General features: G+C 51.0%; 11 protein-coding genes across 11 annotated transcripts; 7 read left to right on the top strand and 4 right to left on the bottom strand.

Moving 5' to 3' along the window:
* Positions 1–19: 19 nt before the first annotated feature.
* BDW70DRAFT_143002 (uncharacterized protein) lies at positions 20–808 on the top strand. The gene is made up of 2 exons (XM_073738035.1): positions 20–313; positions 457–808. The coding sequence occupies exon 2, from the start codon at positions 481–483 to the stop codon at positions 694–696; it is 216 nt and encodes a 71-aa protein (XP_073592471.1). The 5' UTR covers positions 20–313; positions 457–480; the 3' UTR covers positions 697–808.
* Positions 809–1,012: 204 nt separating this feature from the next.
* Positions 1,013–1,999, top strand: BDW70DRAFT_153161 (SDR family NAD(P)-dependent oxidoreductase; the record flags this gene model as incomplete). The annotated part of the gene is made up of 5 exons (XM_073739576.1): positions 1,013–1,049; positions 1,110–1,493; positions 1,588–1,638; positions 1,708–1,756; positions 1,798–1,999. The coding sequence occupies 5 exons, from the start codon at positions 1,013–1,015 to the stop codon at positions 1,997–1,999; spliced, it is 723 nt and encodes a 240-aa protein (XP_073592470.1).
* A 1,469-nt stretch (positions 2,000–3,468) lies between these two features.
* On the top strand, positions 3,469–3,849 carry BDW70DRAFT_163335 (uncharacterized protein; the record flags this gene model as incomplete). Its single annotated transcript, XM_073741284.1, has 2 exons — positions 3,469–3,649; positions 3,698–3,849. The coding sequence occupies 2 exons, from the start codon at positions 3,469–3,471 to the stop codon at positions 3,847–3,849; spliced, it is 333 nt and encodes a 110-aa protein (XP_073592469.1).
* Positions 3,850–5,000: 1,151 nt separating this feature from the next.
* BDW70DRAFT_171114 (MDR family MFS transporter) lies at positions 5,001–6,907 on the bottom strand (the record flags this gene model as incomplete). The annotated part of the gene is made up of 4 exons (XM_073743131.1): positions 5,001–5,431; positions 5,488–5,905; positions 5,963–6,688; positions 6,749–6,907. 4 exons carry the CDS (start codon positions 6,905–6,907, stop codon positions 5,112–5,114), a joined length of 1,623 nt encoding a protein of 540 aa, XP_073592468.1. The 3' UTR covers positions 5,001–5,111.
* A 709-nt stretch (positions 6,908–7,616) lies between these two features.
* Positions 7,617–9,933, top strand: BDW70DRAFT_106818 (uncharacterized protein). Its single transcript, XM_073734425.1, has one exon. It carries the CDS (start codon positions 7,708–7,710, stop codon positions 9,712–9,714), a length of 2,007 nt encoding a protein of 668 aa, XP_073592467.1. The 5' UTR covers positions 7,617–7,707; the 3' UTR covers positions 9,715–9,933.
* Positions 9,934–10,446: 513 nt separating this feature from the next.
* Positions 10,447–11,037, top strand: BDW70DRAFT_142999 (uncharacterized protein; the record flags this gene model as incomplete). The annotated part of the gene is made up of 1 exon (XM_073738034.1): positions 10,447–11,037. A coding segment is annotated over exon 1 (314 nt), but the record flags the coding sequence as incomplete, so codon positions are not given.
* Positions 11,038–11,734: 697 nt separating this feature from the next.
* On the bottom strand, positions 11,735–12,796 carry BDW70DRAFT_163332 (uncharacterized protein; the record flags this gene model as incomplete). Its single annotated transcript, XM_073741283.1, has 1 exon — positions 11,735–12,796. The coding sequence occupies one exon, from the start codon at positions 12,794–12,796 to the stop codon at positions 11,735–11,737; it is 1,062 nt and encodes a 353-aa protein (XP_073592465.1).
* A 1,140-nt stretch (positions 12,797–13,936) lies between these two features.
* Positions 13,937–14,981, bottom strand: BDW70DRAFT_106785 (uncharacterized protein). The gene has a single exon (XM_073734423.1). The coding sequence runs from the start codon at positions 14,831–14,833 to the stop codon at positions 13,991–13,993; it is 843 nt and encodes a 280-aa protein (XP_073592464.1). The 5' UTR covers positions 14,834–14,981; the 3' UTR covers positions 13,937–13,990.
* A 1,303-nt stretch (positions 14,982–16,284) lies between these two features.
* BDW70DRAFT_106808 (SDR family oxidoreductase) lies at positions 16,285–17,611 on the top strand. Its single transcript, XM_073734424.1, has 3 exons — positions 16,285–16,358; positions 16,440–16,858; positions 16,942–17,611. Exons 2-3 carry the CDS (start codon positions 16,575–16,577, stop codon positions 17,519–17,521), a joined length of 864 nt encoding a protein of 287 aa, XP_073592463.1. The 5' UTR covers positions 16,285–16,358; positions 16,440–16,574; the 3' UTR covers positions 17,522–17,611.
* A 3,053-nt stretch (positions 17,612–20,664) lies between these two features.
* On the bottom strand, positions 20,665–22,345 carry BDW70DRAFT_171113 (sugar porter family MFS transporter; the record flags this gene model as incomplete). The annotated part of the gene is made up of 5 exons (XM_073743130.1): positions 20,665–21,006; positions 21,088–21,382; positions 21,428–21,752; positions 21,801–22,250; positions 22,297–22,345. The coding sequence occupies 5 exons, from the start codon at positions 22,343–22,345 to the stop codon at positions 20,665–20,667; spliced, it is 1,461 nt and encodes a 486-aa protein (XP_073592462.1).
* Positions 22,346–22,806: 461 nt separating this feature from the next.
* On the top strand, positions 22,807–25,598 carry BDW70DRAFT_171112 (glycoside hydrolase family 78 protein; the record flags this gene model as incomplete). The annotated part of the gene is made up of 2 exons (XM_073743129.1): positions 22,807–23,184; positions 23,232–25,598. 2 exons carry the CDS (start codon positions 22,807–22,809, stop codon positions 25,596–25,598), a joined length of 2,745 nt encoding a protein of 914 aa, XP_073592461.1.
* Positions 25,599–25,897: the final 299 nt, after the last annotated feature.

Here is a 25,897-nt window from a genome sequence, read left to right as displayed (position 1 = left end):
GCAGAGCACGGGTTATCAAGTTGATCGCCTGCTACTATACAAGTGAAACTTCGGTTATCGGTTTGAGCCGCTATATCATGCCTCCAGGCAGAACGAACCGAGCCTTCCTATTGCTCTTTTATATTCTCATTCTCTGTCTGTGACTTGGGATAATTGCTATTTCTTGTGGGAAAAAAAGCAGTGCCAAATCAGTCTATACGACCACTCCTACGACAAGTTGTGTCGATATGGCCCTAATATCATATGCCCGCATATAAGGCAGCCATCTATGCTCAAACAGAAGTCATACACTTACATATTGCCTGATACTAAAGTGAGGCACTTGAAAGCACAAGCTGCACCAACTCATCTTCAGTCTTACCAGCCGGGCGCAGCTTAATGTGACTGCATCCCTTCACCCGACGCATTCTCAGCTGAAGTTAACAAGCTTGTATCATTGCTAACAGTGTCTACCAGGGCTAGACGCATTCTTGATCGTTGATGGCTCGTATTTGGACATTTTCCCCCTTCCTTTTCGTTATTCTCACCCTAAGAAAGTGTTGCCCTTGGCTAGTGGGTACGAGGTGGTATAAAATGCTCTGTGATTTGAATTCCATTTATCTCGCCCTAACTGCTACGCAATGGGCGGAATACTTGCACTTTGCGAGACTTTCCCTTAGAACTACCCCACTTCCTATTGTAACCTGGACTGTATAATCGTGGTTGGTGCACCGAGAGGTATGGGCCTTACCAAGCAACAAGCGTAGCCTACATCAGTTAGCTAGGCATCAGACAGACATGAAACAGTTTGCAGATATCAGTGATGCAGTATTCGGCCCGCTTGACTCTTGTTCATTGGCGATCTCGAGCTGTATCCTACTCTCTCTTCGTATCCTGACATCAGCCCACATTACATGACGTCGCGCTACTCGTGAACCCTGCCTTGGTTGCTGCTGGATCTACCCAGCTTAGCAAGTTATACACGCTATATACACGAGGGTCGCTCTGCAACGGAGTTAGTGGTATAAACGCAATGCATATCACCGGCTATGTTTTTATCGTTGGCGGAGGTAGAACAGACCCTGGTTCACATAGCCCTCATCTATACTGGCAAAACAATCTTATCCTAGGCATTGGAATCGGCCGGGCCAGTGCCCGTGCCCTAGCAAAGGATGGAGCGGCTGGTCTCATGATCGCAGATATTGATACCATTGCTGCTCAAGAGACAGCGGCACAGTGCCATGAAGTGGCTACCAATCAGCACTTTAGGGTTGAGACCACCTATGTGGGCATAACGGATGATATGTCGATGCTGACCGCCACGTCAATGACAATCAGGCTCCTTGGCCAGATAGATTACTGTGTGAATTGTGCTGGCATCGGGTTTAATAGCAATGCTGAAATTGCAGACTCCGATTTGTTCGCCTACGAGCGCATGCTAGATGTTAACATCACGGGCAACTTCCTGGTTATTGGCCATATCTCAGACTTTATGAGAGGACAAGGCCTCGCCGGTTATTGTCTCCACTGGGCGACCACCGAGGGTCTACCCGTGGCGCGATCGTAGTGCTTGGATCGGCGGCTTCCACGTCGCCATGCCCGGAGTAGCGCCGTATACGGCTGCCAAGCACGCTGTTGTAGGGATGGTTAAGATTGCCGGTAAGCGACTCGGGCACTAGTTGACGATTCGTCAGCGAGATATTCCAATCGCTATAGATGGACGTGTAGCGATCGATAACATCCCGCATGGCATACGCGTCAACGCCGTCTGTCCCTCGTTTGTGAATACACCGAGGGTCACGTTTGTGAATACACCAGGGTCCAAGCCGCTTTTGAAGATGATCCAGAGCTGGAAGAAGTGATCACTAAAATGCATCCGATTGGCCGTATCGCGAATGCGGAGGAGGTCGCGGATGAGGTCGCGGATGCGGTTAGTTTCTTGTGTAGTGATAGGTCTAGCTATATGACTGGATGTGCTCTTCTTATTGACGGCGGGTCAACGCTCACTTGTCATGTCTAACGGACGGTTCGATAACGTTTATTGCTTCCGTTCGAGGAAATTCGTTGCATTTTGGAGCCCGCTGAAAGGTGACCTGGCGGCGATACGATGTACGCATGAACGTTTCCTGGACATACGTGGATACTGGAGGGTACTGAGGATCAGCCGTAATAGAGTCATAAGACTGCAGTGCCACCGTCAACGCCTACCTAGCAATAACCGGCCTAAGCTGCTACATCAATGTCTTGGAAGGCCTTCTCATTAACCAGTCACTCCAAAGCTCGTATTGCGCCTATTGCGTCTCCAAAAGCGAAGCATCTGTGAAAGGGGTCAAGGCATGAGATTCCGCGAGTAGAGTATATCAGAAAGTACGCACTGCATAAATTCAGGCTGAAGAGTAAGCTTTTGGCGCGGCTATCCAACTCAACCTGAACTTGAGGTTCCTAAAAAGCCAGAGCTGTGAGGATTGATTGGAATTTTCCGGACTGACTACGTTCTGTCCAGATGTCTCTGCTACTGATGACGGGAATCGACTAGACATTCAATGCAATGTATTTGGATAGGGTTATGATCGACCACCCGTTTCGGGATTGTGACGTCACGGGTACACAGCCTCCGCACTGCCTTTGCACGGCAAGACGGCTCAAGGTTCTACGACCCCCCCAATATAGTACTTTTTGTACCAGATTCTCTCATACCAGTCATCATCTGGTTCTTTGATTTAATCCGTACGAAAGCGAACACTTTGACCATGGGTGCCAACCTAACCTCTAGCGGGCATCTACGACCCAGGCCAAAGAGAACAGAAATAATAAAACTCGCTTGTCCGATTCCTCCTTATTCTTGGGTGTTATCTCTCCAATGAACCTAGAGTGAAAGGGATCAGCGAAGACCACCCAGTGCACAAGATACCCCTCGAAAAGTAGGAGAAAATGAGAGCAAAGGACATCAGTCCAGTGTTAATGGCCGAGATGGATGAGGCAACCAAAGGACAGTGAGGGTTCTGGACTAAGCTGGGAATGACTTCTCTCGGTGGCGTTGATATGAATAAGCTTAGGAACGTACTCATTTATACTTAGACTAATCGTGACTCTTTACTGGGCAACTACAGCTGACGGCCTTACATGAGCTGCCCGTGAATCGTCTCTCAACACAGCCTGCTGACGCCGGTCTCTTGTCATGTTAACCGGCGGACCGCTTGCCAATCGCTTGAGAATCGTCAATTTCTGTATGAATGGTTTCAGACAACCATCTTGCGCGTTTCCACTGGTGGCCTAACTATAGAATCGGTTGCCTTGCTTAATGACCAGCACGCATCCACCGGTCTCGTATGGATAAAAATAGCCCAAAGGAGATACTGTAGGCTTGGAAAGATATAAAGCCCGTCAAGAATGCTCTGTAAGACAACAAACAGCATCACATCAATCACAAAATATTTCCATATTCGAGATCTTAATCCAGTCACTTATTACCTTACGTTTCTTATCAAGATGCGCTCCGTTGCCTTTGCCATCGTCGCCTCCCTCGCGGTTCTTACCAGCGCCAGGGCTAGGGACAGCCACATGCAGGCCGAAAAGCGGCAGATCGACTCCGTAACCATTGCCTTCCATGGCACTAGCAATAACACCTGGGACCAGACCTTCCCTACCGATTTGACCCCTCACGATATCGGTGAGTACTACCTTTGGTCCAAGCAGAAATCCATGCTGACAGTCCAAGACAATCCCGCTGTCGTCACCAGAATCTCTAACCCCGGTGGCGCCATCTGCGTTTTCTCAGGCACAGAGGGCGGAAGTTGGACGGTTCATATCGGGGAGACGGAACTGGAGAACCCGCAGCCGTTGAATTCGGGCTTCTGCAGCCATCTCTAATTAGCCATTCTTGACATATGCATGAGATGGATCCTAGCTGAATAGAAATTGTGGGTTGCGTTATGTTTTAGGTTTTTATGGTGAAATAGAGGTATTTGACATAGATCTATTAACTTCATTTTTACTTTGCGGCCGCAGCACCTGGTTTGCTGATGAACACGCTTGCTTCATTTTCTACCAATGTCTGATACACATCTTCAGTATATTACTTAATCACTCTTCCACCGCAGTAATGCAGCTGGTAGGGCTTAGTGCTCCCACGCTCTTCTTGTCCTGTTGTATTCGTGCTGGAAAAGCAGTTTATACGAAGAGCTTGCGGGGGATTTAGTATCCAGCGAAGTTGCCAATATGTCAAACAAAGCTATTTCTGATGATGATCAGATGAAGCTACAGCCAGTATTTTGTTCATATTAGTCATTATTCGCATTCGACCCCATTCAGGTATATGACCAGGCCGTATCCCTGATCGTCAGCCCAGTGATTCTCTAAAGTAACCATCCACACCCGCTTTTTATACTGTGCCATTGAACGCGCGCGGGAAATGAGATTGTAGAGTGCGAAATTGCGCGTTCTACAATAGGTAGCGTAGCGCGAGACCGCTCGCGGAGGTTATCAATGTCATGCGTCTTGAGATAAGTATTGCAGTGGAGACAGAGGAAACGAGTTGCAAAGCCTAATGCTTTTCTAGAAGGCATATGGATGCTGAAGCTAGGTTCCTAGGTATAGGGCACTGGCTCTGATGACATTGAGTCAAGCTGGGTACATGTCTGGTAACCTCAGTGTCTAGTTTGGCTTCTAGCAGCTGGAAGCCAGCGGTAGTCTCACTGGGGCCCGTCCGTCAGACTTTAGCCTAGAAGTGAATGACGGCTGTTTATTCATAACAGAGCCTCTATCGTTGTGGTCGTTGGTTAGTTTCCGTATGCCAATGCGGCCGCCTACATGCGCCTCTCCCGGGTAGAATGTCAAGCAAGGTATACTTATAGTGATTGAATAAGCTGGACATTGTCAAAGTTGTGAATGGGGGGATTCCCAGAGCATTGTGTATGGTCTACCATTATTATATGGAGTGACACTCTATGAAGTAATCTGGTTAGTATCCCATTCCTCCTTTCCCTTCCACCCTTCATTAGGCCATTCACTTTTCACCTAGCAAGCAGAATTCATGTCTCGCCCACTCCGGTCAGTCTCCAAGCTGCAGAGAACCTCCTAAAGTCTCTCAGAATCTATTCTAAATCACGCATGGACGTCTTGCCAACGAACTCCTACGCAGCACCACCAGCAGCCTTCGCCAGCGAATCCTTTTGCAGCCTCTTCCAGCTACCTAAAGACCCGCCGATCAGCGTTGCAACCCCGAAAGCCGCAATAATGATTGCAAAGACAGCCTTAAGCCCAACCATGTACGCACTAATGACAAGAGGAATTTGGTTGGGTTGGAAGGCTTCTCGAATCTGGGTCGCACCTGTCGCCAGGGCTATTACTGGGTCAATCTCGGGGAGCGTCGCCGCAAGCTCCTTGAGCAGCTGGTTATTGAACGCGCATTGCGCCGCCGAGAGAAATATGGCACCGCCGACCGTCACGAAGACTGAAACAGATTGTAAGGTTAGACATCCACCGGATCAAGTTAAAAAGGGTGCTTACAGTTGATGATCGCAGTGACCTGGGACATGTCCTCCGGTGAGGCATGCACTTGCCCATTCGACAAAGCGACCTGGAATGTCCAGCCCACTGTGAAGCCGACGATGATCTGGAAACCGATCCACTTGCCCGTGGAGGTGTCGACATCCATAGTGTAGAAGAGCCCGGCTCCAACTGTGCCGAGTGTGCCCCCGATGACCCAGAACAACGGAACAATACCAATCTTGACAAGCGCCATCCCTTGCACAATGGCTGCGATGGTTAGGGGGATAATCAGTGCGAGCATTCGGACACCAGACCCAATCGGGCTGGAGTTGAAGACACTTTGAAAGTAAATGGGGAGGTAGTAGAGAGTGATAAAGTACGCGCCGGCGAAGAAAAACATATAGAGGGAGCCGACCCAGACGTACCGCTTCAGAAACTGTGGTTCATTCTCTCATTAGCAAAGCCACATATGTCTGGCTAGGATTTGACTCACCAGTCGGGGAACGATCATTGCGCGTTCTTTTTGGTACCTCTCCCAGAATACAAAAGTCACAGAGATGAGCGCAACGCCAACCAACAGCCCAATTACCTCACTGCTCTTCCAAGGATGTGTTTGGCCACCATACTGTAGCGCGAGAATGTACGAGATGATCAACGCCATCATCAGGCCCGCGCCAGCAAAATCCATCTGTATCATCTTCTCCTTCAGCGTGGCCTTTGCGGGGACCGCACTGGCGGGGGCCTTAAAGAAGAACAGGACAACCGTCGCAGCCAGCCCTCCAATAGGCAAGTTGATGTAGAAACACCACCGCCAAGTCACTTTGTCCGTGAAAGCGCCCCCGATAAGCGGCCCCATCACAGCGGCAATACCATAGGTGGCTCCTGTAAACCCTAGCAGCACCGGGCGCTTTTCAGGGGGCCCTGCGAATGCGAGCATAGTGAAGACTCCAACAGCGACACCAGCTCCTCCCAGGCCTGCGATGGCTCGGCCAACGATTAAGGTGGTGGGATTCTGGGCGACTGCGCAAACAAGACTTCCGACCTCGAAGACGATCATGGCAATGATAAACCAGATCTTGACAGGAAAGTATTTGTACACTTTACCCCAGGTCGACTGGAAGCCACCGAACGTCATGAAGTACGCTGACCCGTACCATGAAACTTTGTTAAGGTCGTGGAACTCATCGGTGATCTTTGGTATAGCTGTGCCTAGGATGGTCTGCAAACGAGCACCGGTCAGTATGTGCAAGAGCTATTGGCACCGACTGGCTAGACTCACATTGTCAAGGGCAACAAGGAACATGCCCAGCATCAGTGACAGAACAATGATAGCTAAGCGGGCTCCGTGAGGATAGTTATCGCCAACATCCACAACCGGCGATGTTTTCTCAGTGCTGACTTCCCCTTCAACACTTATTTTGGAATCTAACGTTGACATCTTGACGGAGTATTGTGAAGAGGTTTCGTATCGTATAGTTTTGAGTTAACAACTCGATCATGAGGCAGGGACCCAAGTGACGGCGAGCTACACTGCTAGTTATATTCCTTGGATTCGGACAGAAGACTCCTGATAATGCTCTGCCCGAGCCTGACAAATACTCTCGGACATTCAGCTCGAAGTTAGTGATCCTTCGTAATCGAATTCGTCCGAAGCGCTGCTGAGATAGAGGTTGGTCCGAGGTGTCTCGGACCAATTTCAAAGGATCAAATAACTGACAGAACGGCCGGCTCACATTGTTCAGCGACCATTTAAGTTAGTACTATGAGCTCTTGACTCTTTGAAGCCCGCTAGAAGGAAGAGAAAGCATTTTAAGAGACTTACACCATTAACGCTGGCACTCTACGCCCGCTCCTTCGCAGGTAGGCAACTGCCCAGTGTGCTTTGAGTTGCGCTACACCATTACTATTCAGATAACTTGATATATCTCTGTAGCATGACATCTATGCCCAAATTTTTTTCTCAAATGGGATTTGAGGTGATCTTACAATCTCGCAAATGATGGGCTCGGACGAATCTCAGCTCGTCCGAAGTCGGGACCCTCTGCCAGACACGTGATTTGTCAGCTCGCTAAGTTTCAGGCGGCTGCTCGTAATCGCGAGCGATCCTTCTCGTTGTCTTCAGATTCGAGGCTAGATACTCAAATCATTGACCCTGTACGCAGTGAGCCGTGAATCTGTCTTTCGACTGAGGGCACGTTCTGGGGAAACGATCTGTTAGCTGCGACTCCCGTACCCGACATGAACGGCCTCTCGGACGAAGCCACAGCCAAGTTTCGAAAGGTTCGCAAAGGGACACACAGCTGTCGGGAATGTAGACGCCGAAAGGTGAAATGCATTTTCGCTTCGACAAGCGATAGTACGTGCGTTGTCTGCCGCCGCCGGGGCACGAGATGTGTCAGTCAGGGAGAATCGCTAACAGATGCGGCTGATGAAAGACAGACACCTGGCATGCCGCCAACGCCAGTGTCTGCTCACTCCGTTTCTGTTGCAGAGCCGTCTGTTCATGGAAAGACGATAAATGCTCTTCTCGATGCTCTTCCCTGTCAAAAAGACATCCAGATCTTGCTTAGCAGAGTATCCCGATTCTCCACGCTTAGCTATCGATCCAACTTCAAAACCTCATCACCAGAGCAGCTCCTCAAGGAGCAAATTCAAGTACCTACCTTGCTCCATCCAGAAACGCATCCTGTTTTGCTGGGAAGGCAGATGCTTCTGTTCGCAGCCGCATTGCAGCACATTCCGCCGAACGCCGAAATCCCTGGTCTCACCGAGAGCCATCGCCTGATTATGGAGAGACTAGCCGAGTCGGCCATCAGGATGGTTACATCGAACGACGAACTCTTGGGGACGTTGGAGGGGTTAGAGAATATTGTCCTCGAAAGCTTTTACCATATCGACAGCGGCAACATCCGGCGAGCGTGGATCACATTACGTCGTGCTGTCATGGCGGCTCATCTGATGGGCCTGCACCAACCGGGCCACTATCGGTTCAAGCTTATCAACGACAGGAACAGTCTTGACCCTGCTGTTATGTGGGTTTGCATTGTCTCCATGGAGCGGTTCCTATCCCTGCTTTTGGGACTACCCACGAGCACTGCCGATGCGAAGCCCCCTGTTCAGAGCGCAACGAATGGCGATCTACCCGCACTTGTAATGCATCTGACCTCTAGGATCCTTCACCGGAACCAGCTGAATTCAAGTCTTCAGGCGGCTCGCGATATGACCAAAGAAATCGATCAAGAACTCATTCAGATAACCGAGAAATTGCCGCCCTCATTCTGGCGGCCACTCGCACTGGCAGGTCTCGAAGTGGAATCGGTCGAAGCGTTCTGGGAAAGTCGCCGTGCCATGGATCATATGTGCTACTACATGTTAGTGAACCAGCTCCACCTTCCATACATTCTCTGCCTGTCTCATACGCCGTACGTTCTATACTCGAGACTCGCCTGCCTCAGTGCCAGCCGCGAGATCTTGGCCAGGCACATCGCAGTTCGTACATTTAACCCGGTTACCGCTTATTCACGGATTGGCGATTTTCTCGCCGTCACTGCAGGTATGACATTGATGCTGGTGCACATTGTTAGCCATGGTCATAAAGAGATCGGCAATAGCAGCTTGCTCATACACGAGCGACTGAGCGATCGGGCGGCTGTCGAGCAAGCTCTTGACTGCATGAGATCCATGTTAGAACTGCAGGAAGATGTGCTTGCCGCCAAATGTGCGGTTTTGCTCAGAGAACTATTGGCCATTGAGGCAGTAACTGCGCAAGGGCGACATTCGTCCAGGGAGCACACTGATGCGAGGCCCACCGAGCTCTCCATTCAAGTCCCGTATCTTGGTGCGGTCCGTGTCTCCTCCCAAGGAATTACGATTACGCCGCACTCTAAATCAGGGCAGCATTCGGCTCCTAGTGAAGGCGCAAGTGTCACACTCGGCGGTCTTGGATCAATTCACGTTCAGAGCCCCACGATCCCTGCAAATTCAACCCCTCAAGTTGGCAACCCGAGTCCTGACAACATGTGCGATAATACGGCACTGCAAATACCGCTGATGGGATTGCCTCAACAATGTACGGATGACCTGCCGTCAGCAGACTGCTTCCAGCAACAAGTTCAGATGCAGGATCAGATGTTTCCTGATGCTGCGGCTGGCGTGGACAACTGGGTATTCCAGGGATTCGACACTGCTTATTTCGATACTCTCTTCCGCGGGCTTGGGGAACAACTGGACAGCGCGATGACATGATTTGGTATCTTCCTGTGGTGAATCCAGGTCGTTCACAGGCTGGAGCCAGGGTCATGTTGCCTTGTCACTGAACTTGGGAAAGGTGTGAGGCAGATTAACCAGCAAAAACTTCAGCTCGCATTCACAGTACCCTATATGCCACACCTTCCATGAGTCCAGACTCATCATCTTTCTCACTGTCCCCTTCACCAATCAGTCGTCCCAGTGCGCTGCCTCCATCAAGGCTCATCCAACGTTCCTTCATTCTAGCCATGACCATGACCATGACCTTGTCGCGCCTCCGAGACGCAGCCCGCCGCGGCGAATGATTGAGGTCCAGTCTGAAGTTGGATTTGTCCCTTTAACCAACGTCACACTTAAACGATAACCGGATACCTCGCCGTGGTTGCGGTTGTGATTCATAGCGGCGCTGCGACGAGCAAAAATTATCTTTCTGAATGATGCACCGGAGATGTAATCAGTTCGACAGGGCTGCAAGAAAAGGCCCATGGTTAATCGCGAGTAAATCGGGCCATTCGACACTGCGAAGACTACTACCTCTATTTCCGTTGTCAAGCAGACATGACTGTCTTTGCCTGTCTAGCCACCGGCGACGGATCGGTGTTGAAGTGTCAGCTGGGTCAGTTCATGGAAGCGTTGTCTTACAGGATCTAGAGAGGCAAAGCAGATCGTATACCCATCAACTGTTTACGGTCAGGGCTTACACCCTCGAAGACCTTCTCAAGTCCTTGGGAGGAGATGACTGACACCTGTGGCTTTCTACTTCAAGTATGAGAGGATAAAGTACGTCAGGACGAGCTGGATGGACGTTTGGTCAACGGCCTCATGGCTTGTTCCGTTGTCTAGTGTGGTGGCCGAAACCGGACATATCCATGTATACCCGGCTAAGGTGATGCAGTACCCTCTGAGAAATCAACTATTCAATGGTTATTTGTTTCAAGCCTTCCTTTTTTGCCTATGCCAGATATGCGCAGCCGATCCAGGGAGCTTGTGGCATATTGGAGAGGCACAGGAATGGAAGGATGGAATTGTGGTAAATATTATAACTTTGTCTACTGCTTTTATGAACATTAATCTAAGACACCTGACAGTTGATGCTTTCTGGGAAATTGCTAGATAGTAGATGAGAAGCGACGTATGTACGCATTAGAGCGCCATTGAGATGACCGTTTCGCTGCACTTGAGCGCGGACATGGAGCGTCCTCTATTATTTCCTTCCGACTTCCCCTATGAGTCGCGGATGCAGAGGGATGTAACAGAATATTCTTATCGTCTTTGGTGCTAATTGCGCTGGTGCTTACCTTGTCTAGGCCAGATCTATCGCTTGTGTTAGGGGCAGAGTCTGAGCTAAAGTTGAAAGTCCAGCTTCAAGGGCATTGACGCTTGACGAATTCTTCTGCGAGGCCATCAACGACCTCCTGCGAAGGGTTTTCTTTTTCATCTAGGAATAATTTTGCCCGCAGGCGAGCTGAGGCAAGGGAGAATAGATGCAGATGTGCGCTTAAGCCAGATCCCTTCTGTATCATCGCCCAGCACCCTTCCAATAACAAGGGCACGAGAGATCGTTACGCCCTTCAATGTGGCAGATGCAGATATCACCAACGGCCATTCGCTCAGGAAGCCCAGTGACCCCAGTTCTAAATATCTATAAAATTATTGTTCATTATTTGAAATATCAGAAGTGGAGGATCAGAGTGATTCTGAAGAATATCCTACCCAAGATATATTTCCGCGGCACATCTTAGCGAATGCTCCCTGAGCAGCAGGGATGAAGCTCAAAATCCGACTGAGAAATTCACAAGTGCTTTTTGCCCCCTGCTCTCTTCATCTATATTTAGGAGAATGAAATATCATAAAATTAATTATCAACAGGCCAAGAGCCAGCGAAGAATGTGCAATTAAGATTAAGTATACATTGACCGCCACGCCCGACTACCTAGGTAGGAACGTCCGACTAGATTAGGTATATACAACGTATAGGTGTACTCGTGCTCGTGCTCAGTCGTACACGTGATTGCGTTTACTCGTCGTAGTCGAGGTAGGTAACAATCCTGACAGGACCCGGCCGGACCTTACCACCAATGCCGTCGACCCACTTGTCCTTCTCCAAGTAGGCATCCTGGACCTTCTTGGCACCGGTAGTGATGATGGAGCAGTTGGTGTCGTCGTACGAGCACATCTTCATACCCTGGATATGCTGACCAGCGGCCTGAGCCTGAATGGCCGAAACATCCCAGCCGGACCAGCCCTCGTTGACTTCGCTGCCAAGGTCGAACTCGCCCCAGGTGCAGGAGTAGCCGCCGTATTCGTCGGTGGGCAGGGAGTCGCCCTTGGCGGCACCCCAGGAGCCCTGGGAGTTCTCGTCAAAGGCGACGTAGCGGATCTCCTCAGGCTCAAGGGTGAAGGAAACGGCAGAGTTACCGTACCAGCCGGTCATCTTCATGTCCGGGCCGATCTTGTTCCAGACGACGACGGTCCACTTGTCGGTCTTGGAGCCGTGGAACTGCACGACATACTTGTACTCGGCGGCTTTCTCGGCGCTGACTTCCTGGATGTTGCTGCCCCAGGGGCTACCAACGTTGCCGGAGTAGGTGAACTTATTGCCAGTGATGGACTGCGCAGTACGGCCGCCGAAACCGTCGAAGCAGAACTCGCCGTTAGAGGGGAAGTTGGTCCAGGCCGAGTGGTCAGCGGAGGTGCTGGTGGGCGCTTCAGTGGAGGTAGGAGCGACAGAGCTGGACGTGGTCTCGGGCTCCGGTGCTGGGGTCTCGGTCGAAGCCTGGGTGCTGGTGCTGGACTCAACAGGTGCCTCAGTCGAGGTAGGAACCTCCGTTGACGACGGGGTTTCGCTAGGGATCTCAACGAATGTGGCTGGCTGGGTCGGGGTGATGGAGGACAGGGTGCTGGTGGTGCAGCACTCCCACGCGGTCTCCGTCACGGTAACGGGCTCGGAGTCATACAATCCGCCGACCTCCTGGGCAGCCTCGTTACGGGCGCCGTGTCGGTGTTTGTGGCTACCGTGCGAACGGGCCAGAGCCGACCCGGCAGTGGCGAGAGTAAAAACGAGCGACTTCCACTGCATTGTCGGTACGCGATGGAGCAAATTCACATCAACGTCCGATAAAAAAGAGCGTAAACAGCTGGTTTGGCTGGTGGGAATTGGTGAAAAGAGTGACTGGTTGGGATGCGAAGCGAATGGAAAACAAAAACGAGGGGATCGCGCGATAAAAGGGGAGACGGGGAAGAGGCTGAGGGAGAGCGGGTGGGGGCCCCCGGGTGAGCGTGCAGGAAAAATAAGAAGATGCAGAGAGCAACGCTGGCTTGGTCCCTAGTGCCCAGATCGAATCGTTAGTCGCCCAGGTACGAGCTAAAAGGCCGTGTTAATTAAATGGGCTGGTGGAAACCAATTGAAGTCTGTCTTGAGTCGGTTTGACAAGAACTATGTGAAACGCCACGCCAAACGCCCAAGTCCTCACGCACATGGACACAAGGTCGGACCCCTGAGCGGCTATATTGTGTGTCTGTTGAGTGGACTGTTGTGCGAGCACATTCCATCCCTGTCTGTTGCGCCCTTGCGTGAGGACATTCCAGCGCCCTACAGGTCTATCCGCGGTCGAGGCTATGTGTCTGCCAATCTCTCGGTCTGGATTCGCGAACGGCTAGTCCCTGGCAGGGTCTGTGGGCTTTGTGGGCACCGACTCCAGGAGTTTCTTCCCCTTTGGGTCAGTGCTCGCCCCTTTGTCGTTCGTTCCTGACTAGCATTGTGATCAGGGGGTGGATCGGCGCTCGAGGCGGAAATTAACTTGGCCATGGCGTCTGGGCTTTGCAACACGGTCGGGGCTCGTTGAGGTGGGCGCCTAGAAACCAGCGAGTCAGCTTATTTTCTGTTTCTGGAAGTTGGGGAGTTTGGAGCGATGTCTTGCCCAATTGCATCGGGACTGAGACCTCGTTTGTGGACGGAGTGTTGGACGAGGCGACGGTGTTTGTTTGGGCAGGAGTTTGGGTCAGGAACCCGACCGGTGGACCGCTTACGTAAGTATACTGCACAGGCTCATTCTTGAGGCAAACACAAATTAATGAGCTGAAGCATAGAGCCGAAGATAGACGATCTACAGTATGTACTCTGGAGAAATCCTTATCAAAGATAACAGTTTGCTCGAGTTCCTGAGTTTGATAAACGCCAATACCCTCGCGCCGCTAGTGCTCGAATAAATTGAACCCTGTCCCACTCGTACTCCCCACAGCCGCCACGATCCATTAATTCAGTCTCGACTCCTCACTCCTCCGCGCTGTCATACCACAAGTCGTCCCTGACCTTTGGGACTCCAGCGGCACCCTTTTCACCAAACACCCGTCCGGTCAGCATTTCCTTGAACGTCTTCTGCTGGCAATCACACCACCACGCATGTCGTCCACCTGACTCGAACGGCGTACACGCCACAGGGCGGTATCTGCGACCGTACATTTGTTCAAAAACCTTGTTGCGCTGTGCTCGAAGATCCCGCTGCAAAAACCGGATTGACACCGAGTCCTCCTCCAAGATCGCTCGAAGGTCCGGGTCCCCGTCGAAGTCTGAGTCCATGGTGATGAAGTAAGGGTCAATGACGCAAGTGAAATCGGAAAGGAGGAACAGCGTCTTCAGGTCCATCTCCTTGACGCGCTTGTCGCGTGTGCGTTTATCAAGAGACAGCAACCCGATGAGCTGGTACATGCCGCGGACGAGCCGTCTTTCCTCGGGAGGCGAGAGAGACGTTGGTGTTTGTGGGTCATTCAACAGGTGCGGGTGCATCAGGGTGTACCCTTTAATGAGAGCATCACTGCGGCGCGATTCTCGTACGACGCAGGCGATATGGTCGAGAGTGAGGGGATGCGTGTCGAGTGAGATTTTTTCGAGGTCTGCTAGCATGGAAAGCAAGGCTGACTGGTTAGGAATACAAGACCGGGAGACTTCATTGTAAATTGGAGTAAGATACTGGCGCCAGATATCGTAGAGCTGTTTCGATGACGCTGCGAGATTGGTGACTGCTCTAAAGGATGGAGCCGACTGGAAGATCTGAACGAGGAGCTCGGTCGGTAGTGCTAAGAGCGGAGATTCTCTGGGCGCCGTTGTTATGGTCATGGCTGTTGTGTTTATCAAAACAGTCGTGACGAAAGAGGGCGGTTTGACATGGAAGCTGGCTAAGGGATTGAACGGCCTGAAGGAGGACAAGGAAGATGAAGGCAGCGAGGAGGATCGATGAAGGGAAGTGGATAGATAAGTAGACGTCACGACGGCAAGAAGTGTTAGTCTTGAATGTCGTGAATGAGGAGGCTTGGATTCCCCCTCCGAGCCGCATCACCTGACCAGGCAGCAATACTTAGGCACCTGCCAGGCACCAGTGACCCTTCCATGGGTTAACCTCCACAGAGCGAAAATCACTTTGATCTTGGTGAGTCTTGACTTCGTCAATACTTGATCGATGCTCGAGGCCAACAATTGACGTATACCAGGGGCCTACTCGCGGCCATGCATCGACCACTTCAATGCGGACAATGCAGAAACTATCTACATCATTTCAATAGGTTTTACTGAAACTGCGAAAGGGAAACAGACGATCAATAAGCGCACAATGAAGCGCGAATTCCGCCAGTCTGTCTAAGTGACGCGACCTACCTGCTGATCATCGCAAGCGTGTCGAATCCGGCTCACTAGAGATGGGCGTTCCCACATTCGGGGGATTGCAACCTGCAGGCTATGCAGCGAACCTGAGTCGTTATACACCGAGGAGTCCAATGTTAGAGAGGAAAAATCCGCTATAGTCCCTAAGGGACTCAGCAGGTGAGAACTTTTGTCTCAATCGTTTTCGCTAAACCTCCGCCTTCCGTTCTGGGCCGCACCCTGTTTTGCAGCGGTAGAAGAATTCTTCTTTTTTTTTTTTCCTAAAAAAAAAAGGGCTGTTAGCAACCGACCACCACCGCGGTATATTTGATCGCGCCCATGTTGCCATGTCAAGCATGCATCCAGCGTACGGAGATGGTGTGATCAGCAGCTTATCGACAGTAGACGCGGCGTTGACGGCGCAGTTGCTTTAGCTTATTTCCATTTTCGAACTACGTTATCACCAGTTCTGCCTGCGTACTCCAATGGTCCAGGGATCCGAGTGCTGAGACATAATGTCTAGATTGTTATAGACTATGTTTGCGCAGGCTTCTCAATTTCAGTATGCTTTCGTCAAAACCCTGATACCTGAACTACATGCAGAGCAGTTATGGACCGAGACGGAAATTTTTGCACGAATAAGAGGATCTGATGCGCTGGCAACGCCGCGATATAATGCGGGCTTTCTGATGGGAAAGCCTGGATGCCTCCGCCAAACTTAATGAAAATGTTCTCCCATATCAAGTTCTAGCCAAATGGAATACGCCATCCCTGCAAATTGCGCTAATCTCTAGTATATGGTGTTGGAAGGATCCGCTGGTCTAGACGCAGCCAAGGTCAGCAACACTAGTATTGGCCGTTCATCCCGCAATATCGATAACGAACTCGTGGACTCAACCCCTACCATAGGCTGCGAATGAATCTAGACTGTCATCGCCGGCGCGGAGACAGCTCTTCCAATACTGGCGAAACGTGGTGCATCGGGGAAAACAGCATCATGACAAGGGTAGGGGAGTCTTCCCGTCAGCACTGAGCTAGAGCTGAGTTACCCCGCTAATCACTGCCCTCTGGCTTTCTCTCGATGAAGCAGGTCAGCGCGCATTCCTCGAAATGCTTATAAATATGTTGCCCATTCTCCTGGTTGCACCTTCCGGAGACTACTAAGTACATTTGAATCTCCATTTCAAGCCATCTTGGCTACGCCTTGAAAAGTAGGACAAACATGTCCCGAGTCTGGCACATCAGTGGCGCCAACACCGGGTTTGGCCTTGAGCTCGCGCTTAAAGCCCTGTCCGAGGGTGACCGCGTCATCGCCGCCGTACGCACTCCGTCCAAAGTCCCGGATAGCCTGAAACGGGACGACGTTGAAATCCACCAATTCGACCTCTCCTGGTCTCAGGAAGCTATGGACATATATGCAAAAAAAGCATTCGCGGCATTTGGAAAGATCGATGTCCTCGTTAATAACGCAGGTTATTCGTATATGGGTGCGATCGAAGAGTCCGAGTAAGGATCAGCTGCTTCTCAACCTTCTTTACCCAGACACTTCACCCCATAAGAGCCTAAGGCAGGCGCTGACGCAACCTCAGGGACGCTGCCGTAAAGACTCAGTTTGACATCAACGTCTTCGCCCAGCTCCGGCTGATCCGCGCAGCCTTACCTCATCTTCGCAGTCAAGGCAGTGGCACAATTATTAACTTCTCCTCCATCGGCGGTCTAATCTCCGGCCCCAGTAACGGGATTTACTGCGCCACCAAGTTCGCGCTGGAGGGTTTAACGCAAGCCCTCGCGGCCGAAATCGCACCATTCGGGCTCAAGGCGCTGGTCGTTGAGCCAGGCTATTTCCGCACCTCCTTCCTCTCGGCCGTCACCTCCGGAACCAACATCGCACCTGCATTGGATGTCTATGAGGGGACAGCTGCGCATGAGGCGCGGAAGGCTTTCTTTGATTATGATGGAAATCAACGCGGCGATCCGAAAGAGGGTGTCAAGAGGATATGGGAGTATGTGGCTGATGAAGGGCTGCTGAAGGGGAAGGAGAAGCTGTTAAGATTACCGTTAGGAAGTGATACTGGAAGTGTGCTGACTGCAGTGGCGATGGAGTTAGAGAAGACAGCGGAGGTGTACGAAGAGGTTTGGAGGAGTACGGATTTCACTGAAGGGAAGTAGGGGGCCTTCCCTCTAGGACTCTGTAGTTATTTCGTCTGTCATTCTTCACTTTGAACATGACAGTCTCTTCGTTCATTCGCAGAGCGCCGTTGTTTACAAAACTGAATGCTATTATCAGTCTCCGTGTAATGGACACCGCTCCATGCTTATAGTAGGATACGAATAGAGCACAAGCTGCCCTCGCAGGTGACAGAATATGATGTCCATAGAATCAAATCCCAGGGACGATGCGCTCCTTGAGCCTGTCGAACAGACTCTAGCTTCTCCAGCGCTAAACCACAACTCTAGAGTATCATAAGTTCCCGTTACAGATGCGGAAATAAGGGGCCACATGCAGACCAAGAGGAGGATATAGGTCTGCGGTCAGAATTTGGTGAGGAGTACACGGCTGTAAAGTATTAAGTTCCCATTTCCAGCTTATGTACAATCCTTTTCTCATAAACCTATATGCTGGTCAACGTGCTCGTTGATGGCTCTCGTCCTTTCTACTGAGAGACTTGTTTCTTCTCCAGCTCTCTGTCCACTTACCGAAGTTAGAGTATATTTTGCTCTCGGTGGCTGTAAGCGTATGGCGGTTTATGTTCTGGCTTCCGGGACATTGATGGGTATATTTGTTCCTTAATTGACCCTGGAGACTAGAGAAATGCATATCGGTACAACAATCAGACATTAGAGCATTGAACGAAGATTTGAGATGATGCTACTGGATTATTCGCTTTCTCGAGGCGCAGTCTGTGAGGTCTCGCCAGAAGCTCTCAGGCTCCAAGCCAGCAAGCAGCAGATACCGAGGGCCTCCTAACTGACTATATATCTTCATTGCCACTTGTCCTGCGATATCTCAGTCATGGATTCACTCAAAACAGTTCTAGATTTCAGGATTATGGCAAAGCCGAAAGCACGAAAAACTCGTCTTCCAGTCGTCCTTTACGTTATGTCCACCGATCCCCACAGCCATGGCGATTCGTGTTGCCGGCCGAAGTCAAAATCGATAAAACCCAGTCTTAACTGACTCAACATCGAGTTCCCTGTCCGGATGTGGAGGGAAGCTTTACATTGCATCACAGCATCTGAGCGAAGACCAAACTTATGGATCTGCGAAGAATTCTAGATGTCAAGACTCTCCGGCAGTCGGTTACAGTTATACTACGGCATCAAATACTCATTGGCCCCCGTGTCTCACCCAACGAATCTGAGGCCTGGTCTAGCTCAAGGTCACGTCGGAGTTCAGGCGTGATAGAATTGCAGCAGCGGTTATTGCCAGTAATGTTAATCTGACTATGCGAAGAGAGTCTATCTCAATCCACGCTAGGCAATACTAGCTGGTGTCGTGAAGGCCGTAAAGAGTGACGACACCGTTGCACCCTTTGAATGAGCCCTCAGGATACATTAATTAGCACTTTGGTAAACGGAGGACAGGGATATGGGCTTACAAGGCAAATCGGAGTCAAGCGAGCTCCTGCTAGTTGAATGGACATGACATTGTTGTGTGATGAGGTTGAGCCCCCAGCCTTACTCTTCAGAAGAAGCTTTGTAAACAATGGTAGACAACCGCTACTCTGAAAGCTACAAGGAACTCCCGCTGTCGACTTCTGAGGCGTCTTGAATACAGACTGTATAATCCTCGTACTAGTGTCGATGTACTACCTAGGCCGCCTTGTGCAGCAACTGCCTGCGACCGTGTTTCCTTCGTGTCATGACGATGGTCCAATATTAATACTTGAAGCTGTCTCCTAGGCGGATTCTGAGCCAATCGCTGTTGCTCTTTCCATTGTACGCTGAGATGGGTAGACGCACTTTGAATAAAAACATGGGGTGTAAATCCATTATATAAGACAAAAGGCCGAGCGGCAAGACTAACGAAGGTCGCCAGAGTTAGGGCTAGTTGTCAAAGCACTTGCTGGGGACTTTGCGCCTGACGGGATACAAACACTCTATTAATCCATCACTCACTTTCCTGTCTCTATCCAGCCAAAATGGTTACCGTTAGCGACAAGCTGGCTTTCTCCTTCACCCATCTATCTGTGGCAGACCATATTAGAGAGCATTCACATCAATGGCCGCATTCATGCCTCTCTCCGAGCCAGCAAGAGAACTCCATAAGCCAGTCTTCAATAGAAATTGTTACAGTCAAAGCGGCTCTTTAATATGGGCAACTAGACACAAAAAGCTGAATACGAATTAAATATGGCCCGGACTGTGATGGCAGCAGTGGGCTATATTTGGATTCCAGAGTGCGGCCTCATATGACGGCCTAGCGATTGCTAGCTGGTAAAGAATTGGCCCGACAGTATATTGACAATTGACAAGTTCTAATCAATGACTTGGTTCCTTTGAGTCACTATTCCCGGCCTCGCGCTGAACTATACCGAGTTGAACGCCACAATGGTACTCCTACTGTTTCCGATGCCCTTGTCTCAGTAGAACGCGCGTGATCCACCAGAAAGAATTCGTCCGGAGGTTAAAGTAAAGAGAAGCAGACAGCAGACTAAATAAGCGGAAAAACGGCAGAACTCGTCGATGAATGGCTGTATTGAAGGCATAAATATTTCCTGAAAAGTGGTTGCTTCTTGTAAACATATATTGTCAGGAAGAATATATACGGGTTATCATACGACCAGGCCCATCGTCATCAATGTTCGTGACTGGGTATCAATGGAAGTGATTGAACAAACCTTACCCGTACTCCACCGAATTTGATCTACCATCGGCTTCGACTCGGCTCAGCAAAGCCGCACCGACGACCGAGGCCCAGATAGCAAGCAGAAAAGCGGGAACCATGCCCCATCCCCAGACTTGGCAGCGGTGTTCTCGCTATCCGATTGCTTTCTCGCCGCCGCTAATTTAGCTCTGCGCTAAAATAGACACTAGTAGTTCACACCCTTCTGCTTAGATTACTGGCTTTCACCACGGCATTCCGAGCCGTTTGTGCTGGAACATATTCTGGGCCAAGGCGTGTGGGGGAAGAATAGTACATGTTACGCGGGGTATTGAGCTGCAATTCCGATTATGATACTCGGGATATCCGAGTTTATTACATTGCACTATCTAGCCCTAGCTGATTGAGTTACTAGTAGTATTGACGGCTTATACGCATCTCGCTGTAGGGCAGGCGAGTCAAGAGTACTGGATGTCCATCAAGGAGGCTAGACCCTGGCCTCTCCTTCCTCCATATGCGTCGCGTTCTCCTTCTCCATAGCTGCATGGGCCGCATCAGGGTCCTCCAAAGCATGGGGTACAAGCTGGTCACCGAAGAGCTCATCGATCTGCTCGAGCGTGCGGCCCTTGGTCTCCGGGAAGAAGAAGTAGTAGCAAGTAGCCGCAATCAAGTTTAGCGCGAAGAACAGATAAAAGTACTTGAAACCGACGGAGTCGAGCGCGCTCGGAGTAAATTGTGCAAAGACGAGGTTGACTGTCCAGTTTGTGAATGTTGTCAGGGCATTACCGAGGGCGCGCACCTCGACGGGGAAGATTTCAGCGGGGTAGACCTGGTCTAGGATTAGTATGCACCGGCGATTATGATGGTAGTAATTACGATAGGGAATGGCTTAAGAAAAGGAATTGCTTACCCATGAAATAATTCCGACAGGCGTATAGAATAGGCTGAAGACGAAGTTCATTGCTACCATGGACCGCAGCTGGTTCTCGTTGTTCAGATTCATGTACTGCGCTTGCACGGCGTTGACGAGAAGAGCCGCGCCGAGGAAGAGAGCAGAAACGAAGAGTGGCTTGACACGACCGACTCTGTCGACGAGGTAGAGACCAATCGAGCAGTAAACGATTGAAAGGGCACCGCTGATACCAATGATCATCAGAGATGTCTGATTGTCAATCCCAAGGATACTGTAGATCCGAGGTCCGTAGCTGCGTTCGTTAGTTCTGCTTTCAGACTTCATATAGCCAGCTTACTAGTTGATGACGTTGATTCCAGAAAGAGGCCCGAATGCTTGAACACCACAGCCGAGGATCAGTCTGCGGCGCCAGGAGGGCTTGGTGAGAATAGTTTTCCAGGAGGTATTTCCCACAGCACGGTCAGCGGCGATGACATCGCGAATCTCGCGGAATTCCAGCTCGACAGTGTCTGCGGACGCGCCCTTCCGAATCCGAGTGAGAACTGCCTTTGCTTCCTCATGCCTATCCTTCTCCATCAACCAACGAGGCGACTCATCCAGAAACCATATACCGGCGATGAGGATCAGACCGGGCACGTTCTGGAAGGCGAGCGGGAATCGCCCTAGGCTTGTCAGTGAATCTGTTGACCGTACAGGTGGGGGTATCATACATGAAAACTCGTTGGTAGAAAACGAACATCCATATCCCAGCCATTGCGCCACCAAAAATCCCCAACTAAGCATCCATTGCAGCAACCCAGAAAGCGTGGCTCGCCACTTCGGCTCCGACAGCTCTGCCGCATACATTGGAATGGTGGACGTGAGCATCCCCACCGCAACGCCAGCAATGAAGCGGCCGATGATCAGCATTGTCATATTCACGGCACCAGCCTGGAGAGCGCAACCGAAAACGGAAACAATGGCACCAGCAAGGACGGTCATTTTGCGGCCTGCCCAGTCGGCGCCGGCCATGTTGACCATTGTCCCCAGGATGGCGCCACCTTGAAAAGATGAGACGATTCCGCCGGTGACTGTGCTGCTGGGGTTGCTAAAGTAGTCGATGAAGGTGGGAAGGGAGATAGTGGAAGTGATGATACCGCTATCGTAGCCGAAGAGGAAACCTAGACGTGTCAAAACCTAGTCCTTAACCTGTGAAAGGGGGCTGACCTCCTACAGCCAGGAAGACGGCCGAGAACACAGTCTTAAAGGACAACATAGTATAGGCGCGCGGTGCTCGTTGCTACTCTGGCGACCAGCATGGTGGTAACCGCACGCTTTATATAGACCAGACCCTGCTCTTCACGCGACTAGCATATTGGGTAAAGCGCGGAGCCTGGCGCCACGTTTTGCAATGCGGGGCCACACGGGGAACGATAGCCCGAGCTCAATGACTGCGTAGACATCTCATACAATCAGCTGCCAGGTCTAGGGCATCCCGGTAAGACGAGTCTTGGTCCATGTGGAGCTGGTTTGGTCGCCTCCCGGGTTGGGGTAGTTGGCACTGCTTCGGCACTTCCGAGTCCAACCGATTCTGGTTGGTGATTGCGCTCGGGCAATCAGAAACCGATGGGCAGATGAAGTGGATCCAGTCTGAATTACTTTAAGCTGAGATTGTATTCCGCTGGAGCTGGCGCAAATGTCTTCTACCCCTCACTCGAGCCGGTGATTTTGCGCAACATGGAAGTCACTCGGTGCGGCATTCACGGTTTCCATGAAACCCTTGGGATCGACACTGACGAGATCCGTTTCTTCTGGGTCCTTGAAGGTGGCCGTTCGAGGTCAGAGCAGACTGCCTACCGTATAAAAGTGTCTTCTGAGACGAACGGTCTCGAGGAGCAGCCGGATGCCTGGGACTCTGGGCGTGTTGAGAGCGATGCGCAGCGCAACATTATATGCAAACCTGAGTCCGGGTTCAAGTCAACGACAACGTACTACTGGCAAGTGACAGTCTGGGACCAGGAAGGTAGAGAGTCGAAGAGCGCTGTCAATGAGTTTTATACCTCGTACCCACGCTCATCGAGGCTACTTCCTCCGTATAGCATGAACCAAACTTATGTCAGTGCTCGTACTTCAGGAGATAATATCTTAAGCTGACAGAATAGATGCCGCATACTAGTCTCATTTTCCGCACCTGGTTCGAAAACGAGGCCGACCGATGGAAAGCCGTCTGGATTGGAAACGGCGGCGACAAGCCAATATACCTCCGCAAATCGATCCAACTCTCTTCTGCAAAACGCGTCGAGAAAGTAGTCATCTTCGCTTCAGGATTGGGCCACTTCAATCTCTCCGTCAACGGAGAGCCCGCCTCTACGCACGTTCTCGACCCCGGGTGGACAAACTACCACCGGACCGTGCAATTCGTCGGCTACGACGTGACGCCGCAGTGGAGAGAGAAGGAGAATGTGATCGGAGCACATGTCGGTAACGGTTTCTACGCGGGCGACCAAGGGGACCGGTTCTTCTGGCCAATGTACGAGGACAACACGTACGTTCGGTACGGGAATGAGCTGTGTTTCTTCGCGGAGATCCATGTGCACTATGGCGACGGTTCCCATGAAACGATCATCTCTGACCCAAGCTGGAAGGTGCGCAAGAGCGCGACGACGCTGGCCAATATCTACGCCTCTGAAGATCATGACCGGCGGGAGTATCCATTTGGGTGGGATACACCAGACTATGATGATAGCGCCTGGGTCTCTGCTAAGCCGTTGACTGGGCCTAGAGGCAAACTTCGATACCAGAGTCAGCCGCCGGTTATCCTACACAATCTCTTCACCCCAGTTAAGCACAAGCAGCTCCGGCTGGGGGTGACAATGTTCGACTTGGGCCAGAATTCCAGTATTATGCCGCGCGTTGAGGTCAGTGGGTTTGCTGGCTCAGAGATCATCATCCGGTACTCCGAGACGGTCGACGATGAGGGTTCGGTGTTCATGCCCGACCCTTTGTTCAAAGAGTTCGAGTATGGCGTGTATTCCAAGTTCATACTATCAGGGACTGGGGTCGAAACCTGGACACCGGACTTCTCTTTTACAAGCGCACGGTATATTCAGATTGAAGGCGCATCGCTCGACGAGACCGACAATCTCCCAACAATCCATTCTGTAAGCGCTCGCCACATCTCTTCGGCTGCAAGGCAACTTGGATACGTCAAAACAGATAAGAATGACGTGAATGACCTAATAAATGCCTGTTACTGGACGTTCTCCTCGAACATTTTCAGCTACCACACAGACTGCCCGCAAATCGAGAAGTTCGGCTGGCTCGAGGTAACTTCACTCCTTGCGCCGGCGACTCAATATGTTCGAGACATGGAAGCTGTTTACTCCAAAATCCTGGACGATATCATCGATACCCAGGAGTCAAACGGTCTTGTGCCCACCATGGCACCGGAAATCAGATACATGTGTGGTCCGCTCCACGACACCATCACCTGGGGCTGCGCAATTGCATTTCTTCCGGAACTGATAAAACGATATTATGGCTCAACGGAAGTATTCGGCAAGATATACCAACCTTGCATTCGGTACATGGAGTACATTAAAACTAAGGAGCGACAAGGAGGTCTAATTGAGCACGGACTCGGCGATTGGGGACGCGATATCGCGTTCGGGAACCATCAGGCGAACATCGAGACAGCAGTGTACTACCGATGTCTACGCAACGTTGCTCTAATGGCCAAAGAATTGGGCCAAGCAGATGATGAAGCAAAATTCACCGCTTGGGCGGAACGGATTTATGCTGTGTATAACAAGCACCTCCTAATCAGTGACAAAGCTTCCCGCCCATACGCTTTCTACACTTCACTCGACAATCCAGGTATCTACGATTGCACGATGGTCGCACAAGCTGTCGCCCTACAATTCGGTCTCGTTCCTGTAGAGCACCGGGCAGACGTGATAAAAGCCTTCCTGTGCGCCTGCGAGGCGTCAGGAAATCGCATCGAGGCCGGCGAAATAGGCCTCAAGTACCTTTGGAACACGCTTGCGGAACCGGATGTCGACCGCCCAGATATAGTGCTGGCCATGGCCCGGCAAGAAGAGCATCCCAGTTATATGCGGTTTCTGCGACGGGGCGAAACAACTCTTCTTGAGTTCTGGCAAGATGCGTGCCGCTCAAAGTGCCATGATATGCTGGGGACAATCTATGAATGGTTCTATGAGGCCGTACTCGGCGTGAAGCCGGTCGGGGATGCGTATAGAACGTGGACATTGCGGCCACCGTTTGTGAGTGAGTTTGGACTTGTGGAGGGAGAGGTCGACTGTCCTTATGGGCTGATCAAAGTGCGATTTGAGAGAGGGGTAACTGGAGATGTCCGGTTGGATGTGAGGGTCCCAACCAGTACGAACTGTACGCTGGTCCTTCCTGTTGGTGCCAGGGTCCTTGCAGGACTGGCCGCAGAAGTACGAGTCCCTTCGAAGAGCGAAATCCATCTTCCACAAGGAGAATACCAGCTTGTTATTTCTCTCTGAATGGGATATAAGCTTGCTTGAGGCTAATGCGTTGGTTTATGGTTATGTGATAGGCACATTGCATTAAACTAGAAATAGATTATAAAGTAATCAAGGGGTCCCTCACCTTGTGCTCCCTCGAGAGCTCCCATATTTCGATACATGCGTATCATGCTAACCCTCTTCCGTATACGGCCGGAAGCTATTCACGTTGGTCAGTACCGCGATGTGTTTGGTTGAATTGTCGTAGTTCTGTTCGTCCTTATCTCCTCCAGTAGGGCAGCCAACGCAAAGGGTCGCAAAGGGTTTCCGGCGAACAT

This window comes from Aspergillus foveolatus, assembly GCF_047715535.1.
Source record: "Aspergillus foveolatus strain CBS 279.81 unplaced genomic scaffold BDW70scaffold_67, whole genome shotgun sequence".
NCBI classification, from domain to species: domain Eukaryota; kingdom Fungi; phylum Ascomycota; class Eurotiomycetes; order Eurotiales; family Aspergillaceae; genus Aspergillus; species Aspergillus foveolatus.
The sequence above is the reverse complement of the archived record's forward strand: the minus strand, read 5'-3'. Positions and strand labels throughout refer to the sequence as shown.